Below are 18,388 nucleotides of genomic sequence, written 5' to 3'. Positions count from 1 at the left end.
CAATTTAATTTTAACATAGTGAAGAATTTACGTAACTTAATATAGTGGAGAATTTGGGAGGATTTAGAATTGAATAAATTCGTAATGTTACATTAAAATGTTTTATCGTTTTATTGATATCTTCGAGTTTCAACATTCAACAAGTTCTCTTGCTCTTCAAGACTTGTGTGTATTTATTTTATTTCGTCTATTTTCAACACGTTTCTCGTTATTACTCTAGAGTTGAATATGTTTATAAAAACAAGTTTCAATATTTACATTAACATCAGAAACAAGAAACACTGCAACATTGCAAAAAGTATTGACGTACGAATAAACTGAAGCACGCCTAATTATCGCAAGTTGAACGATCTTTAGAATGTTTAGCATGTTTTTATCTATTCTTTCTAAAAGACAACAATATGTTTGTGGTGTTTTTTTCAGTTTTTTTTTTATTTTATTAATCACACTTGGACATTTTATTATGCTTCTAATTTACGGCATTGCGACTGCGATTTGTCTACAATGCGAGCGTCATAATTGCGACCATCCCTTTGGCCTCCGTGGCAACGTTGAATTGTTATCAGTTTGATTGATTTTTCCCAATTCATTTGAAGAAGACGTAAATTGCTACTGTTTCTTCTATCGTGTGGAATTTTCAAAGTGTTGCATTTTCTTTCAAAGCAAAGTACTATAAATTGCAATCAAGATGCCGAGACTGGATTTCTTGCTGCGAAGGCGCGCTGGAGTAAGTTTCTAGAGAGAGAGAGTGAATTGGAGTGCCTTGTAATGAAGGCATCTTCAAGACTTCGCGATGCGTTCCAGAGCTTTTTGGTGGAAAAGTCTCGAGAATGTGTGTCTGCTGGAATGTCTCGGCATAGGTTGTGGGTCATGTGAGACATTTCAATGAGGGAAAAGTTCTTGTCGTTCTTGTTAGTTTCCCATTTGCATGCACTTGCAATTTTTCTCTTCACAGCGCACTCATGAACTCCATATTCTACCGTCTTTGCACTTTGTGTTGTGTGTGACTTCGAGTCGGGCATTTCTCTCGGGGGTGGCGACAAAGTTTTTAAAGTCACGCTGCATGAAAGTTTAATTTGTTGTCTTGAGAGGGTGTGCGCGGGGGTGGTGAACAAACTTTCAACCACCCCGTTAACTCATGAAGCTAATAAATCACATACACATGAATGGGGAAAACTGTTAACTTTTGGCTTTCCCCTCCTTCCGCCAAAATGCAATAAACATTTGTATTTTAGGAATGTAAAATGTTATCTGCGGAAAACTTTATTTTCACTTCTGCTCCGGCTTCAGTCGGCCGGAGTCCTTCGCGGTATTTGCATGTAAACTTCCTGTTTCCTATAGTCGTACTGTTTTGTCGTAGTTTCCCAAAATGACTACCTCTCCTACTGAGGGCAAGTCCTCAAGTGTACCACCTCTAGTGAGTCATCCGCTGATCACACTTCATCGCAAATCATGCACTGTAATCTTTCTCTGGCCCCCAAATCACAGAACAAGACGCCGAGTCAGCAGAAGTTGGGCAAGGAAATGGGAGAAGTGTCGGGAAACGATGAGTATGAGAGTTGGATGAAGTCGCGACAGCTGCAGAGGCCAGAGGATCAGTTGGATCTCACGGAAGCGGAGCTGAGTGAGGAGATCCCCAAGCTGCTGACCACCGAAAATACCAATATTGTGAAGAATCTCGTCATCTACAGCTTCAAGGATGGCGGATTCGTCAGCGTGAGTCTCTCTAAATGTCCAGGAATATGTTCCTCACGTCACCAAGAATTGTGTGAATGGCTTTCAGGCTCCTTCCATGGGGAACACCGTGACTCTGTTTCAATTCGAGGGATCTTCTCTTCATGTGGACTCACCAGAAGCAAAGGCACAACTGGCCAGCATGGGAGAAGAGGGTATATCTTTCGAATTTCTCCCTTGTTGTCATTTTTTTATTCCACTTCTCAATGTTTATTAACTTGTACATTTGAACTACAACAACTTTATTCTATCTTCAGAACAATTGTTCGGTGCTTCAAATGAAATAATTTATAATCCAAATTTTGAGTGACTGAGAAATGAGTTTAAAAAGTATTCCATTATTTGCAGAGTGCAAAAAGTTTATAAGCAAATATTGCTTCACTCTTCCTTCGTCTCATTTTTCTTACAGCTTTCTCCTTTTTATCTCTATCTTTTCAAATTCATTCTCATTTCCTTCTATCCTAACTTTGTCTGTAAATTGAAGCTTTGCATGTTACTTTTCGACTCTCGAAAAATCTCTCCCAAATTCAGAGGTTGAAGAGGAATCGGAGAAGGTGGAGGAGAAACTTCCGACGCTCGATCAGGATATTCAGGAGGTAGATAAGGAGGTGGATCCCGACGGAGAGGGTGCTGATGGCGAGGCGGCTGATGGTAAATTTTTCTCACACTTTCCTCAAATGTAATTGTCTAAATGTTTTTGCTTCATGCTTCATTCCAAAGGATTTTCACTCACCAAAACTCGACTTGTAATCACATTTGATTCGACGTGCAATTTAACATTTCGCCAATATTGTAATTGTTAATTCCAGATGAGGTACTTGACGATGAACCTGGCACAGCTCAAGCTGGTCCCAAGAAAAAGCTCATCAATCAGTTTAATTTTTGCGAAAGAGCAGCGCTGACGTTCAATAATCCTTATCGTGTAAGAATTTGGAAATGTTTTAAAGTTTCAGTTGAAGAATTGAGTGAGAAAATATTCCACAGACTGTTGAAACGCAAACCATTCCGCCACCGAGATCTAATTTCGGCGGAAATGTTCTCCAGTGGGTAATCTATGATTCCTATGCGGAGGATTATGCTCAACAGCAGAAGGAGAGGGAAAAGGACACAAAGAAACCCCCACCGAAGAAGGATGAGTCGAAGAAGAAGGAGGATAAGACGAAAGCTTCAGAGCAACTCAACAAGAAGTATCTACAAAGTTGGCAAATCCTAGAAAGGATGGTTAATCAGAATATTTACGATGAAATTGCTCAAGATTATCGCTATTGGGAAGATCCGTCTGATGAATTCAGAGAAGAAGAGGGCACGCTTTTACCCCTTTGGAAATTCTCCTATGAAAAAACGAAGAAGCTCAGTGTCACTGATCTGTGCTTTAACACGCACTATTATGACCTTTACGCTGTGTGTTTCGGATCCAGTAAGTTTAATTTCCTTAATTTGTGAGAATTTGCATAATTAACACTCCTTTCAGTGGACTTTGTTAAGCAATCCGCAGAGGGATCCGTTTGTCTGTTCACCATGAAGAATCCCTCCTTTCCCGACTACCGAAGTGAGTCATATTTGCAATTTCCAATAGAATTTCACTATAACATGTTCCAACGAATTCCAGTTTGGACCGAGAGTGGCGTGATGTGCTGCGATATTCACGTGAAGTACCCCTATCTCCTTGCAATAGGTGAGATATTTCCCTGAATGTGTTTATTGATACATATTGCCAATGAATGTATTCTTCCCAAGGCATGTACGACGGCAATGTCGCTGTGTACAATCTGCAGGCCAACACCCGAGAGCCCATGTACATGTCTCAAGGCGTCAACGGGAAGCACCTCGAGTGTGTGTCAGAGATCAAATGGGGTCCGGATATGACGGATGGCGAGCTCAATTTCTACTCAGCTTCGTCGGATGGGAGAGTCTTTAATTGGGTTCTCATGCAGAATAAATTGGCTATCACTCCTATCATGACGCTCTATCTCGATCGAGATCTGGGAGGATGTCCTGATGGGACGGACATAAAACTCAAGGGATGCGCCACATGCATGGTTTTCCATCCTACAAATCCTGAGATTTTTCTTGTAGGAACAGAAGAGGGTCTGATCTTCAAGTGCAGCACCGCTTACAGTTCTAAATACCTGATGACATATCAAGCTCACTACTTACCTATTTATAAGATTGATTTCAACAAATACAACTCCAATATCTTTGCCTCCTGTTCGGGCGATTGGAGGATCAAGGTTTGGGAAGACATGCGAGGGTGAGTATTTGTGACTCTTGTCGAAATTTATCGTACATTTGGACTTTATCATTCCCAAAGCGAACCTCTTTTCATCTTTGACCTGGCTGCAAGCGTGGGCGATGTGAAATGGGCTCCTTATTCAAGCACCGTCTTCGCAGCTGTCACAACTGAGGGAAAAGTGTTCGTATTCGACTTGAATGTGAACAAGTACAAGCCGATCTGCATTCAGGCAGTTGTTTCCAAGAAGCGCAACAAACTCACACGATTGGCTTTCAACCAGAAGTTGCCTTTCATCATTGTGGGAGATGATAAGTAAGAACGCCACGGAAGTGTCACATCTTATTCTAATTATCTTCATTCTTGCAACAGAGGCACAACGATTTCCTTGAAATTATCCCCGAACCTTCGACTAAAGGTGAAGCCACCGAAGAAGCAACAGTGGATGGATCAGGCCACTCTCGAATCTCAAAAGCTAGAGAAGCTTCTGTCCTTGGTCCGAGAACTGCCAGAAGGTGAGAAAATCAAAGATACCGCCACAACAGTTGCTTCTGGACGAAATTAGAAGTATTGCAAAGAATCTCATGTCTATTGTTTAAAGCATACTGTATAATAAAACACACACAAGGAAGACTGAGGTATTTCAATACTATAAGGTCACATCAGGTCCATTTTCTGTGAGATTGTGTGGCTTTGAGTCGATGATGCCTGGACACCTCTCAATCTGGCAAGTAACGTGCTGAATATTGAAGGAATCTCGCGCGAGCGAAGTGACTGATTTTAGAACTTTATCACTCTTCGCTTGATGATCTGCAAATTAGTTAATTGATTTACTTGGAAAGACAATGATTGAATTGAGGAACTTACCTATGATCAAGTGTACAGACATCACATGCAAATCCGTGCTGAGGCTCCAGACATTCAAATGATGCACTGACTTGACCCCATCAATGCAGTAAATTTCACGCTCAAGCCTCGTAAGGTTGAGGTTTTTGGGAACAGCATCCAGAAGAACTAATACTGCGTCTTTTATGATGTGAAAAGTGGTGAACATGACGATGATCGAAAAGATGAAGGTGCAAATAGGGTCGGCGACTTTTGCACTGGGCTGCAATAGAAGTATTCACCACATAATTTTGATGTCTTCAATATGACTATTTTATCTGACTTACGAAAATCTTTATGATAATTGCCGCTATCAAGACTCCTATGCTTTGAATAAAATCCCCGATAATGTGGATCATTGCTGCTCGAACGTTGATATTTTTGTTAGATTTATTGCTTCTGTTGAAGCCTTCCTGTTGCTGAATAGTCAGATCAATTTCCTCATTGAATCTCTGAGCGGAACCATTGAGCTCCAGGACTGCGTAGTCTTCGGTTGGGTGGCAATTGTGCGAAAATGTCCTACCATCCGAGGAGGACCTGCAAATACAAATGAGAGTTAATGAAAGTGTCAATCACAGAGAGTAATAATTGAGCCTCACCTTCCCAGCGCAACATCGAAACTCTCTCTCCGGATCTCTGTGGCTTGCATGTCTATTACGTCGTCCAGAACGGCGGCTCCGTTGCACCCACTGGCCTTGCTGAAAGAGTTGTGGCGACTGTGCGTCGTCATGAAAGAACTACTGTGCAGACTTAGGGGATTGGGCAGGGCGACGTCGAGCCGGGCTCTCGGCGCTTCCGCCAGAGTCTTTTTGGTGTGGTCGCTATCACAGCTGTCGTGAGTGTGGGAGTGGGCATGAAGGACACTGGAGCAAGATCCGTGCAGCACTATCGCCATTCTGCAAGTGGTTGGAGTGAAAGTTGAAGTGCTCTCGGAGAGTCTTCAAGGCTACACTTACGCAACATTGAAGGCAACTCCCACGGAGGAAATGATGATCATGGTGTTGGCATCGATGTCAAAGTCCCAGTTGATGGTGCGCAAGATGGCGAGGTAGATGAGCACGCCAGTGAGCGCCCAGATGCCGAGAATTGATACAACTGCTCCAGCCACTTCGACTCTCTTGTAGCCAAAGGACATGTGCTCATCGGCGGGTCGCTTGGCCAGCCAGATTGCGCAGAGAGCCACAATGAAGCTAATGCAGTCGGAGAGCAGATGAGCAGCATCTGTAATCACAGCAAGGCTCCCCGCCAGGTACCCACCAATGAGTTCTGCAATCTGTAAAGGGAAGATAGAAAGAAATTTCTGCATTCTCAATATTTTCAGCACTACGTGGTATGGGGAAACACGCGCATTTTTTCGTACGTGATTCTTTACTTTGTTGAATTTTCAAATGTGTAATTGAGAGTATAAGTCTTATGTGAACCACATTGTTCGCTTAGACGTCACTGAACAAATTAACATTTTGCTCGAAAAAAATTACAAGTTCACAGAATAATTTGGTGAAAATATTTGGGAGTTAAAAAGCATATAAACGATGCAAACCATATCGTATAATTATGAATTGAATTGAGTGTGATGAGGAACGTGTCAAACTAATTATTAGCGATTGTCTCGATAATTGACTGCAGGTACTCACAAGTATTATCAAAAGTACTTGCAAAACAATTTCAAAGATTATCTTCTCTATAAATTAATATTATGGCAGAGACACGATATTTAAAATAGAAATAATTTGTCTGTTTAATTATTTGTTAAGTCACAATATGAAACACGTTTTTCATTGCCTCATAAAAAATTTCAAGGTTATATTTTCGGCTGATAAAAGAGGAAATGTTTTTTCTCTAATCTATAGCTTGTAGTTTACACGTGTAAAGTTCAACAGTATTCACACAAAACTAGTATTATTTGAAATCTAGCTTTTTCTTTTTTAATTATATCACACTATCACTGATTTTACCATGAAGATTGTGCAGATGACTGTTGCTATGAGTAGTTGCTTTTGAGCTTTAATACTCTGCAAATCCGCTGTTGGATGCCGAAATCCTTTTTGGCCGTAGAAACATCTGCTGCCCTGCTGTCCGTGATGGTCTTTTCCATTTTCCTGTAAACGCACACAATGTTAGTCAATAGCACAACACTTTTCCGATGAGATCTTACGTTGAGAAGTGGTACATCGTCTGGAGAGCGGTCATCAGAAACAACAATTGGTATTGAGGACTCATCATCGAACAATTTGATGTAATCAGCCATGATGTGTAGTAAAGTTAGCCAAAAATCAGCTCCTCTGGCATCGATCACAGGCTTCCACACTCGCGAGGATTGACGGAATGTTATCAGAATGTCGCGAATAGCTTATTACAAATGTTTCTCCTCAACTTCACCAGCTTCTTATCAACCCACCCGCGATTATCACTCGAGTCTCAGATAATTTCTACACGAGCTCTTGTGGCCACTTCTCCCATTTTCCTGGATACTGGAAAACGTCTCTCATTCAATGTCATATTTGTCGTCTGCGCTGCAAACCTGGAGAGGGAAATATATTGAACGCAATTGAAGATCATTTATCGAATCGTGAGTTGGTAATATTTCCAGCTCAATGCAAAAGTGCGAAAGGTAATTTAGTAAATCAATATACAAAACGAAAATATTTTTGCATGACAATTACACTGGATTGTCGCTACCAATTTGCACAATCACTCTCCATTTTGCAACCATTTCCACCAGACATCGGAAAAAACCAACATTTCTTAACACCCCGCATATCGCTCCAGAGAATAGAAAAATTATCATTAGCACAAAAACTCTCAACACTATGAATCACAATTGGACTTTTTGACACTCCAAATATTTTAAGTTTTTTATTTCGCTTTCGGTGAAAATTACCATCCAAATTGTATGGATTACCATTTCAATTAACACGGTCTATCAAGTAAACTTAGTAAGTTAAAGGCATAAAATATTTCCCTCCAATTATCACAATAAAATACAAACACACACTAAACAAAAGATATATTCACTGCTTCAGCAGACTTAAATGAGTCTTATCGAGAGGTGTGAGTCACTGAGGAGTAAGTGGCGACTGTAATGCATTGTTTTGAGTGTGCGTGCGCAGTAAAATCAATCTACTCAATGAGCATATCTTGCAAATGTGTCCTTTATGCAAGCGTTTGTCGCACAAAATTATTTATTGCGACAGCATTCTAATCAAGTAATTTAAATTTAATCTGCCAATAACACATTTACACTTTTCTATCAATTCAATGTGAGCAAACACATATAAGTGTGACAAATAAAATTTTAATTAAAGTATGACCGTGTTTTTCTTTATAATCAATTTAAGCATATAAAATATGCAAGAGTGAATCATTAATGAAAACAAAATCAATCATAGACTCTTTAAACTACAGCATTTCCTCTGAATCGTGTCGAAATCCTCTCTTATGTCTTTTCTTTACATAATTTTCCAATAATAGTGTTTTTTTCACTCGACTTTTTAGCACGAACGTGAGTTATTACATTGCAATTATTAAATTGTCACTTAGTTCGATTGGAGGGTCGTTGCTCTCTCTCTCTGTCTTTCCCTCTTTCTCTCTCTGATACTATAGATACTTTTAACTTATAGCTTTAATGTTATTAATTGTTTGATGTTAGTTGAATTAATCTGAGCAAAGAAGCGTGAGTTAAGTATTTCCATGAAACTTTTGCCACGATCTCTCATCTCAATAGCACACATAACTTTTCTACTCAGCGCAGAATCTTTGAACCCATCAATTTGTTATGCTTATGCCAAAACCTGCTCCGTACACACTTTTAAAGTTGGCCAACTTCACAAAGTCGGTGAAAAAGAAACGTGTTGATTTTTCCGCGCCGATTTTTCTCGTTCAGCAGAAGAAAAATCGAGCCATTGTTGAGGAAGCAATTGAAGAAGTAAAAGTGCAAATGCGGTGAGCACGGAAGTGAATATCGACAAAATCAATTTCACGGAAAGGATTTTTACTAACGAAAAATAGCCAAAGGTACTAGTTAACAGCAAAAACGTCACGTTTTGTTGACTTTCTTTGTACAAACTCTGCGCTCCAGCAGCTCGTTTTCACACCATCACTTCAGCATTTTCACTGAAAGCCACTTCTCTCGTAGTTCTCAGTAGAATCACAAGTTGTACTGTGTACTATCACTGACACACGCAACACACCTTTTAGCTGATTATCTCGCAGAACACAGGCGAGCGTTCGTCTCCGAAATGTGAAAAAGCTGGTAACTTTTCAAGTTTGCATTCTGAAAAAATTATCACTTGCCAGTGTCTAAATCGGAAGATGTTTTGTGTTTGAATTCAATGGCACAAATGAGAGATGTAGAAACTTTATACCTGTGCTACACTCTCATACTCTCTCAATCAACTCTCACTGACTCTCTATGCTCATTTTCAACAGGTGGGTATACCTCATGATCAGCCGTGGAGCACCTTTCGTATGCGGACTATCATATGTTTATCTTTGCGAGGTTCAAAAGATTTATATTAATTAACTCAGGGCAAAATATGGAATGAAGAACATCTGTAAGAGCGATTTATCTGGGTCAATAGTCCTGTACTGATGTTACTATGTCTCTTATAGTGGTATTACAATGTCACATAGAGTACTGAGCATTAACGATTATTCCATTTGAAGTGGAAACTCCGTCCATCACCATCTGGTCGTGGCCATCTGCACTGCTTGTTGGTTCAAAGCTCGACTGAAGATGACTCGAAAATGCTCCGCGACTTCACAGTGCTGATGTTATGTGTGTGGTGCTCGAGGAATGGCAAATGAGGGTGTCAGGTGAGAAAGAGGTGTTCCGCGAGAGATTTCTTTATCTCTACATTTCTGACATGTGGTGCTTCTTTGAGCTTCCCTCAAATAACCATGACATCAGCAGAAATCGAAAGCGGCACGTTAATGTCTGGCCTGCCCAGTGAGGAATAATGGGAATACGATAATAACAGTTCTGGGTGTTGAATCAATTTTCTATTGTTAACCACGAGCGCACTGAAGCCTCCTCGACTTTGCTCTCCTTCAATTGTTGCCGTGGAAGATGAAATAATTTTCACAGGAGCTACTGGTTCTTGCGCATTCTTCACGCTTATTCCATCACGGGCAGATTTCTTGGTTCAGCTCTATGCATTTGGCAAGTGATCCGATCGACTAACTTGATTTTTTAATCCAAATGGCACATCTGCATAGTGATCTAAAATCTTTTTCAAATCACATTCACCAGAGATAACACAGAAATATTATTTTGTCAGCCCAGGAACAATAAATCCAACCAATTTCTACCACAAAAAAGTGTGAATTTCTGCTGACTCTCAATATTCTGCGTGAAGCAGAACATTGCTTCATATAGAATCACAACTATCGTAAGATAGAAAAAAATCACTTCAGTATTTCTTAAACAGCAAAAATACCGATTAAATCATGGCTAAATTATGTGTACACTCAAATTATTCTGATCTGCTAATTGTCTGTCATTTTCGCTTCTGAAAGACGTCAAAATTACTATACATGTCGATAAAATTAAATTACATCTCTATCATGGCTATACAATAATTTTACGGATTGCATATGTGAAATTGTGAAGTGATGAGAAGCTAAAAATTATTTTCTTTTCATTACAACTGACCTTCCGTGGCCTGCTATGACTATCAGGAAATTCTGGAACGGTTTTGACGAAGCAGAGGAGGATAACTTGTGGTTAAGTGGCGCCATCCTTGAGTTACTGCAAGTCACAAACTTGAAATACAATAGAACATTTTCCCAGGGCGAAGGAATCCACATGCATTGTTGGGGTTTTATAGAAATCGCTGATGTTGAAAAGAACCATTGTTGGTCTTTCTTTAGGTCAAGAGCGCCAAATTGGTAGGAATCAATTTTAATAATTCTTTATGCCCTATAAATTCGATATGAATTCTTAGTAAAAATGTTTTTTTTTTCTTGGGCAAATCACCTGTATTTGAGGTGCCAGATGAAGTGTCGTGAAGGAAACATCACCATCTCGAGGAAGACTCTTTTATAAGTTTTCTTCTTCGTTTTGTGTCGTATTTTGCTGGAATATGAATGATGATTGATTTACAAATTATAGTCTTCAGCGGATGGCAAATTGCACACCGCAGAAAGATGCTGATGTGACTCTGCCACCATGCGATGCACTTAATTGATTCCCTGAAATCCGGACAAATCTTTTTTACTCATCTTCCCTACAGCATGGCAGTTTCTGTCACTTGCGATTCTCCAATTCATTCCCTCTAGGACAAGACTGCAATCACGCCAAAAACCGAAGATGATTTGGCAGCAGAAGGGGTAATTACTGATAATTGAAGTGTGCCAAAAGTTTCGCCGCAGCGACATGGAAGCCTGCGACACGGTGCCGTTATTTCGCTTTATTGATAAAAAAAATACCCACCTTCTGGCTACTTGAGACTCCTCAGGTGATTATTAATTCACAAGGATTATGGTGTTTATGAACAGGCAGGGGAGTGCATGGCCCCAAGGCAGTTCTTTCGCATACATCTTGCTCTGTGATGACGGCGATGGAAGGAAGTTTCTTTATTTCGGTGCTCCTCTTCTAATTTTCTACATAAGTGGAAAGGTAATATTTTCAACCAAAGTCAATGTTAATACATTTTTCCCTGTCAACACATCTTCGAGTGCTAATTTACTTTTCTTCAACATACAAAAGATATTACTATCTTCCATTGAATTCTTAATAAATTGCTTTTTAAAGAACATTTGTAAGGAATTTTTCAAATTACATTTAGTTATAAAATATGCTTAGTATCTTAAGTTCTTAAATAAAGACACGCTATTGCTAAAAGGGACTAATTAATCACTCAAACTAAGACGAAATGCGAATGCGGAAGTCTTTTTCAATCGACATTTCGTGCACATAAATTGATATAAAGGAATGTAGACAATTAAGGATTTTCTGAGTGCAATGAGTCAATTATTTTTTAAAAACTCTTTGCAGGTGTTGGAGATACTTTGCTGAATGTAATCGCTTACAATAATCTGAAATAGCTTCTAACAGGTAAATTAAAAATAATTTTTACGAGACAATAAAATCGCCAAAAAAGCATTTCTGACTTCTTCCAACACAAATCAATCATACGATGTTCCTCTCCGTCTCTGTTGGGCAAATTTTCGTAGACGCTGGAAGATTATCATAGTTTTGAAGTGGGGATTTGTGGTCAAAGAGTCGCTTATATTGTTTGTCTCTCGCCCATGTGTTGGTCGGTGGTTGTCAGATCAGTCACGGTGTGGCGTGCTGCTCGGCGATTCTCTCTCGGCGGATGTACATATGTGTTGGTTTGGTGAGAAAGAGTGGAAGCTTGTCTTCCCTTTCCGAGAGAGCACCACGCCCAGGCCCGCCCCAAAACCATAGCAACACACCGGAGAGCGATCCGAGAGTACCGGGTGCTTCCAGCTGTGCACTCGGCATCTCCCACCTCATTCACGAGGCCTCCGTTGGCTTCTCGCAGCCTGAGAACTCTCATCTCGCCGCAGAACCCCAGTGTTCAGCTGAGCCTCGCGGACGGCGCATGCGTTTCTCTCACTCTTGCGGTGCAACTTCCTCTCGTCCGATCTATCGAGATCCTGTGCGGAAAATTCGCGGAAAGAACGGTCTTTTGAAATTGTGCGAGGCAAAAAAGTCGCGAGTGCAGAAGGAGGTTGAAATCTGACGAGAAAATCTCCAGGCAAATCTTCAAAGTCCTGAGCCGAGAGGATTCAAAATACAAAGTGAAGCACGGAAAAATTTGTTTGAAGTCTCGACAGGACGAAAAATAGCATCGTTCCGGACAAAGTTAACCGTGTTATCCCCCTTGATGCACAATTTATAGCCTCGATCCCGCCGATCGACTGCAGTGTCGTTTCCTGGATCTCTCGGGTCCTTCGCACCGTAAAAATCTAATGAAGAGATCGTTTCTGGTGTTTTATTGACTAAGACCTGTGTTCCTGAAGGCAGTGCCCCAAAAAGTGGAATGTATCCATCAGCAGAGGCGCAGAGACAAATATAAATAATTCCTTATCGATGAATAATCTCTAAATGACACACACGGTACTCTAAATTGCTTCTTATCACCACGATACATCTCTCTTGGGGAGTGAAGAAGATTCGACTTTTTGGCCTTCTCGCCAGTGACAGAAAAAGGAATCTTGCAGGCGGCTACAGAAGAGAGGAGGAAGACAAAAAAGACGATAAAAATATTCTAATAAATGTCATCCACTCTCCTGAGTCTCCTAAATAATTGCTGAAGAAGAATTTTCAACAACGCCGATTTCATACCGTCCAGGTGAATCTCTTTCGAGAGCGCCGGGTTGTTACCCTTGAGTGTGGACAATTGAAGGGGTTGCTGGACTGAATCTAACTGTCTCAAACGAGCAAACGCCGGCTGAAGCGAATCGGGATTGAAGAACTTTTGGTGAAAAGCTTACCTCCGACTTTTCCGGTTTCCTCATCGGTGCTTAATAAAACCCCGCCTGAAACCTATTAAAGACCAAGACCTCAAAAAGTGTGAAGTGTTTATTGTGTGACTCTCAATTCCCAGGTTGAAGATAATAATTTTCGCCTGTGAATTCTCAGCACTTTGTCTTTTCCGGCCAACTCTTGGTATTTTCCCTCACGTGTTAGGCGAAAAAAGAACTCACCAAGTTCCATTCTAGAGTCATTAGAATTTGAATAGTGCGTCTCCTCAAAAAAAAAGTGTTGTGCGACGCACGCAATGATGCATTGGTGATTTGCGTCAGTGCGAACTAAGCTTGAGATATTGTGAGGCGAAATTTTACCTCTTGAGAAAGGGGTGCCCTTCGCACGGGCTCCGTTGACAACGATAAGCGGCACAACGATTGAGGCGCTTATGGGCGTCTGCAATGAGGAGCGCCCTGTAATGCATTGGGTAAGTTGTCCCTAAATTCTCTTCTACCAATTTGAAGAAAACAAACCCCGTGCTGACTTTCACATTGCAAAATATACCGCAGTCCATGAATGAGAATTCGTGAAATTGTGGAGCAAAATTATACTTAACTTAAGACTGACGCAAGTGATTGGAAAAGACTTTGCGTTTTTAATCTAGAACGAAGTGTGAGTTCTTGCATTTTACACGATAAAATTTCGTGATCTCAAAATATTGCATGCAAAGTATTGAGTGTGAATCTTTTTCTTGCCTAAAAGAATACTTATTTAAAATTTATTGTGGTCACAAGAGTGAAAAGTAATGTAATTTTAGGGTATTTTGTATCTTTCTTCAAATTATGCCGGATGTTGTATATATTTTAGTGAATATATTATTGGGAGAGTTCCTTTTTCTTAATTTCAAAGGAAGAATTTTATTACATTTATTGATTTTCTTTATTATATATTCATACAAATATGTATTTTAGGGTTATTTCCAACATTAAGAGTGACCGCAAACCTCATAAAAGAATTTCTTGCTGACGTAAAGAGAAAAGTCCAGTGATCGGGGAAACACTGTTGAGTTCTTCTGTGGGACTCCATGGCCAAATAAAGAGTGAACTTCTGAATCAGTCTCCCTTATTAGGGACGAAGGCTGAGTTGTGATGAGTGTGCGTGAAAAAAGATTCATGGCGAGAGCATAGAAGAAAAAATGTATATAAAAGATGAAAGCGGGCTTTTTTTCCTCCATCCTCCTTGCAATTTCTGCTGAGTTGGGTGTATTTTAGCATTATTAAATTGATGTTATGTGTCAAGGAATTTTATCAATTGTGCACATTTTAGTAGAGAGAGAATCACAATTGCAAATTTGCACCTCGAGTCATGCAAAAAGCCGGCCGATTGCCACCTGAATTGCTTGGCTTATTTCTTCTCCACCTTTTCAATCATGCAGCACGTCTTATGACCAAAGTGGTAGCCTCATTGGAATGAGAGTCTCGGAACCGGCAACCGGTTTCCAGCATCAGCCAGCCAATCCCCATATCTCTGAGCGCGCCATTCGACCGGCGGCGGCGGAAATTCTATCGCGCAATGGACAGAAGAAGCCACTGGTATCGATTTTTTTTTGGTCGCGGTCTCAAGACTCTGGCCATGGTCTGACTGCTGCTCTCCCTCCGGAGGAGAATTGCTCCGTGTTTTGAAAATATTTAAATCACCAAACATTTATATCTCGCGTTCTACCGGAATATCCCAAGAGAGAGACATATTTTACCAACTAATCGCACTCCTTCTCTCTCCACGCCATCAGCTTTTGGGCTCCTCTATGGGTGAATATTGTTAACGAAGACATTGATAACATCATCACGGCACTTAAGTGATTCTCATGGAGACGATGAATTCTCTTTATCATCAATTCACGAGTCTCTTGGGCTTCTTTTCTCCATCTCCCATGCTTCTTTCTCCTCCTTTTACCTGATGGCCCACCACCGTATTTATGACAAGTGTAAAGGAATTGGATGTTTTTCATTGAGTGGCGAATTGAGGAGAAGAAAAATTATCGTCTACAGATTTTTAACGAAAAATATTAAAATGTTTTCACATTGACAACCCATTCAAGCAAATTATCGTAAACAGTGGGGTGCAAAAACAGGCAGTTTGCGCGAGAGCCACCTCGAGATTTATTTTATGTTGCCAAATGAAAGGCTTGAAATTTTTATACACCACCTCTTTTTTCTGCTCAACAAATTTCAATGTTCTCCTTTTCTCATGTTAATTTTGTGTCTCTTTTTATTATGCAAACAACCACAGTGCTTTAATTCAATTACCCAAATGAATATGAGGCGAGCTTTGACGTATAAAGTTTACGGTCCAGCGGAATCGGCTGTCCATCCAGGAAAATATCATATCTAGTTAAAAGTTGGCACGTTTGTGGAATTTAAAGCATGAGACAAGTTTCCGGGTTGTTTATAAGATTCATGTTGACATTTTTTCATAATATTGATCTTCTAATCTGCCCATGAAGTTAATTTTTATGTGATTATATTATTTATAATAAGATGCAATCAATCTTTTTCTCAATAACATATCGTCTGTTATGGGGAAAAGAACTTCTTTCTGGCAATATAAGATTACTTTTCCTATAAAATTTTATATTACTTGTTAACACCTCTAAAGTTACATGAATAAATGAATAAGTGTTCTGAATAATACGCGCATTTCTTATTTTCAAGGCAATAATCATAACTATTATTAGGAATTTTAATAGAATATTTCTGTGTTTCGAGATAAAATCAATTATTTTACATCTTCATTGAATGTTGTTTATAAAAATGAAATTATTACGAGTATTTTGACCGAAATTAAATCAGAGTAAATGGATTATGATAAAAATTTTACGACTGTGACGGCGATTGCGTACAATTATTTTTCAATAAAGCGCATTTTACGGCAATTTGATCATGAAAATTTTTGTGAAGTATATTATAAATTGCTTCCACATCTGTACATTCCTTAGTTGCGAGAAAAAAGGTAAAATTCCCGAGAACTTGTGAGGGAAAAAATTCTTACGGCCGGAATTGCGGATGACACATTAACGGGCTTTCCAATAAATTTTGGTGATTCCTATCGAGAAATCGACACTTTATGCTTTCCTACAACAGTCAGATAGCACGACAAATAGCACAGCATCGATGTGATGAACAATTTAGTCAAGATTCATCAATTAATTATCATTTTACCATTAACGTTTCCTTTACTTTGTCCCACTAGTCATCGAGTCAGGTCGATAAATTTGTGGTGATTTTGGCGTAATGTGAGAAAAATGGAGATGCAAGTTGAAAGATGAGAACATAGGCTTAGTGGCTGGAGTGACTCTGAAAAAGAAATTATTTATTTCGCTGCATTGAGCTGAATGAGTGGAGAAAGAACTCGACATATGATTTATTGCTATTGTTTCACGTCATCATAATTCAAAATATATCAAGCAGATGAAAATTTCTGGAGAGGGTATAGAAACAGAGGCACATTTTCCAAGAAAGACCATGTCTTTGCATGTTTTTGCCGGGACGATGAGTAAAAAAAATATGATACTGAAAAGCAAAAGTGATTCGAAGAAAAATAGCTCTCATTTCCTCTAATGATTTATGCCACCATTTTTAATCTCTTTTCTTTCGCGCGTAAATTAAATACTTGTGGCCGGTGATTTTATACAAACTGACAGATAAAATGCAAATTTGTTGCTGAATTGCTAAAATCTTCACTCATTGACTGTCTTAAATAGTTTTTTAAAAATCTTAGTTCTAAGATAAGCCTTTATCATAACTAGTCTCAGTTTAAGCTTGAGATTGTCTTCTTTGTCTTAATTTTTTCGTTGCTGTTTTTTATAATGTCCACTTGACACGATTTTGCATTGGGAAACACTTTAATAGATGAGAAGAGTTTGACTTTGTGTGGGAAAAAACAAAATTTAGCGACAAAGCTGAAACAAATAGAAGAGTGTGACGAAATGTAAGCATAATTTTGTGGGGTGGAAAAAACGTAGTAAAAATTTTAATTTCATCCTAAAACCTCCCATTACGCATTTCTTCTGCCAAAAGAGAGATGTAATTTGGACAAGTAATTGGACAAAAGTGTCCAAGAAATTCACAATATAAGGTTAACCAATTTTACAGACATTTCACAATTTGCAGTGAAACTGGACAGTTAAAAGTCTCACCCAATGATCATTAATGACCTAGACGTGGATAAATTAATTCAGTGTGAAAAAGACGAAGGAATCAAAAAATTAAAATGACTTTTCCACTGCAAGAATTTCATCGATGTTTGCATTTTTAATTGCCAAGGAATACATGCTCCAGTGCGGGGAGTGTGATTTAATGCAGTATTTAAAAGTGTAATTACACCTTTAATTATATACTATTAAAATTATTTAAGAATAATTACATATTCCGTCGTCATTGAGACGTAAAGTGCGTAAAATGATATACAGTAGCAATGTGTTGCATATATGTATTGCTATGCGCTTCAAGAAAATGTCTCAATGGAAAATGTTGAGTACGAAGAAATGATTCTTGAAGTGGATGAAATTATATTGCAAACACTGCAAATGAGTTCTTTTTTACACACGTGTGTCTGTGGAATTTTAGAATTGATTATAATTCATATGAGTAGTAAAATCATTCTCAAGTCATTCAATATATTTTCTTGTATATGTAGAACGATCTCTTGAAATCAACTAACTTCTAACAAGATCGTAAAATTTAAATAAAAAGCCTCGAACTGATCGGTCTATTGTTTCATGCGATGAAATTACAATTGGCGGTTTGCCGACAGGTGTTGAATTATTTTCAATACAAATCTCATGATTTGGTGCTGAAGTGCGATCGCTTAGGATAATCCAGTGATTTACATGGAGACCATTTGAGACAAGATCAAAATAGTGAGATTACGAGTCAATCGAGAGTGAAAAGTGGCTACTTTGAGCTTAAGCGACGCCTGTTACACGAATCTCAAGTTAATTTGATTTAAAGTGGCGGACTTTTAATTGTTCGATCATGAGTTATGGTGTGGTCTGTTGGCAAACACGATCTTTGTTTGCAACATAAAGTGGGTAGATCACGCAA

The 18,388-nt window shown here is 39.2% G+C and overlaps 3 protein-coding genes across 9 annotated transcripts in view; 2 read left to right on the top strand and 1 right to left on the bottom strand.

The window, feature by feature from the left end:
* Positions 1-411: 411 nt before the first annotated feature.
* LOC132257969 (dynein intermediate chain 2, ciliary) lies at positions 412-4,529 on the top strand. Its single transcript, XM_059755051.1, has 12 exons — positions 412-727; positions 1,489-1,716; positions 1,784-1,889; positions 2,083-2,092; positions 2,219-2,385; positions 2,544-2,656; positions 2,719-3,151; positions 3,206-3,283; positions 3,344-3,409; positions 3,472-3,985; positions 4,046-4,279; positions 4,337-4,529. The coding sequence occupies exons 1-12, from the start codon at positions 689-691 to the stop codon at positions 4,527-4,529; spliced, it is 2,181 nt and encodes a 726-aa protein (XP_059611034.1). The 5' UTR covers positions 412-688.
* A 5-nt stretch (positions 4,530-4,534) lies between these two features.
* LOC132258115 (proton-coupled zinc antiporter SLC30A2-like) lies at positions 4,535-9,181 on the bottom strand. Of its 6 annotated transcripts, none has more exons than XM_059755231.1 (8): positions 8,849-9,181; positions 7,005-7,370; positions 6,805-6,948; positions 5,806-6,122; positions 5,449-5,745; positions 5,137-5,386; positions 4,832-5,072; positions 4,535-4,774 (listed from the first exon to the last, which is right to left on the bottom strand). In XM_059755231.1, exons 2-8 carry the CDS (start codon positions 7,095-7,097, stop codon positions 4,614-4,616), a joined length of 1,503 nt encoding a protein of 500 aa, XP_059611214.1. In that variant the 5' UTR covers positions 7,098-7,370; positions 8,849-9,181; the 3' UTR covers positions 4,535-4,613. The 6 variants fall into 6 exon arrangements, with proteins under 6 accessions (XP_059611214.1, XP_059611218.1, XP_059611216.1 ...); XM_059755235.1 differs by having other exon boundaries at positions 7,005-7,320; XM_059755233.1 differs by having other exon boundaries at positions 8,916-9,181.
* Positions 9,182-12,397: 3,216 nt separating this feature from the next.
* Positions 12,398-18,388, top strand: part of LOC132257361 (protein apterous-like) — a 34,226-nt gene continuing 28,235 nt past the window's right edge. For both annotated transcript variants that reach the window (XM_059754227.1, XM_059754226.1), the window contains exon 1: positions 12,398-13,773. In XM_059754227.1, the coding sequence (XP_059610210.1) occupies positions 13,735-13,773 (39 nt within the window). In that variant the 5' untranslated portion in view covers positions 12,398-13,734. The remainder of the gene's footprint in view (positions 13,774-18,388) is intronic.

This window comes from Phlebotomus argentipes, unplaced genomic scaffold, assembly GCF_947086385.1.
Source record: "Phlebotomus argentipes unplaced genomic scaffold, Phlebotomus argentipes genome assembly scaffold_4, whole genome shotgun sequence".
Taxonomy (NCBI): domain Eukaryota; kingdom Metazoa; phylum Arthropoda; class Insecta; order Diptera; family Psychodidae; genus Phlebotomus; species Phlebotomus argentipes.
The sequence above is the reverse complement of the archived record's forward strand: the minus strand, read 5'-3'. Positions and strand labels throughout refer to the sequence as shown.

What these genes read in the sequence shown, in the direction of transcription:
- LOC132257969 (XM_059755051.1), top strand. Translation starts at nt 689, where the DNA reads ATGCCGAGACTGGATTTCTTGCTGCGAAGGCGCGCTGGA. An exon ending in TGATGGCGAGGCGGCTGATG is followed by an intron (nt 2,386 to 2,543) that starts GTAAATTTTTCT and finishes TGTTAATTCCAG; the next exon opens with ATGAGGTACTTGACGATGAA. An exon ending in CGTTCAATAATCCTTATCGT is followed by an intron (nt 2,657 to 2,718) that starts GTAAGAATTTGG and finishes AATATTCCACAG; the next exon opens with ACTGTTGAAACGCAAACCAT.
- LOC132258115 (XM_059755231.1), bottom strand. Translation starts at nt 7,097, where the DNA reads ATGGCTGATTACATCAAATTGTTCGATGATGAGTCCTCAATACCAATT. An exon ending in ACGATGTACCACTTCTCAAC is followed by an intron (nt 6,949 to 7,004) that starts GTAAGATCTCAT and finishes GTGCGTTTACAG; the next exon opens with GAAAATGGAAAAGACCATCA. An exon ending in TTCGATGTTGCGCTGGGAAG is followed by an intron (nt 5,387 to 5,448) that starts GTGAGGCTCAAT and finishes TTGTATTTGCAG; the next exon opens with GTCCTCCTCGGATGGTAGGA.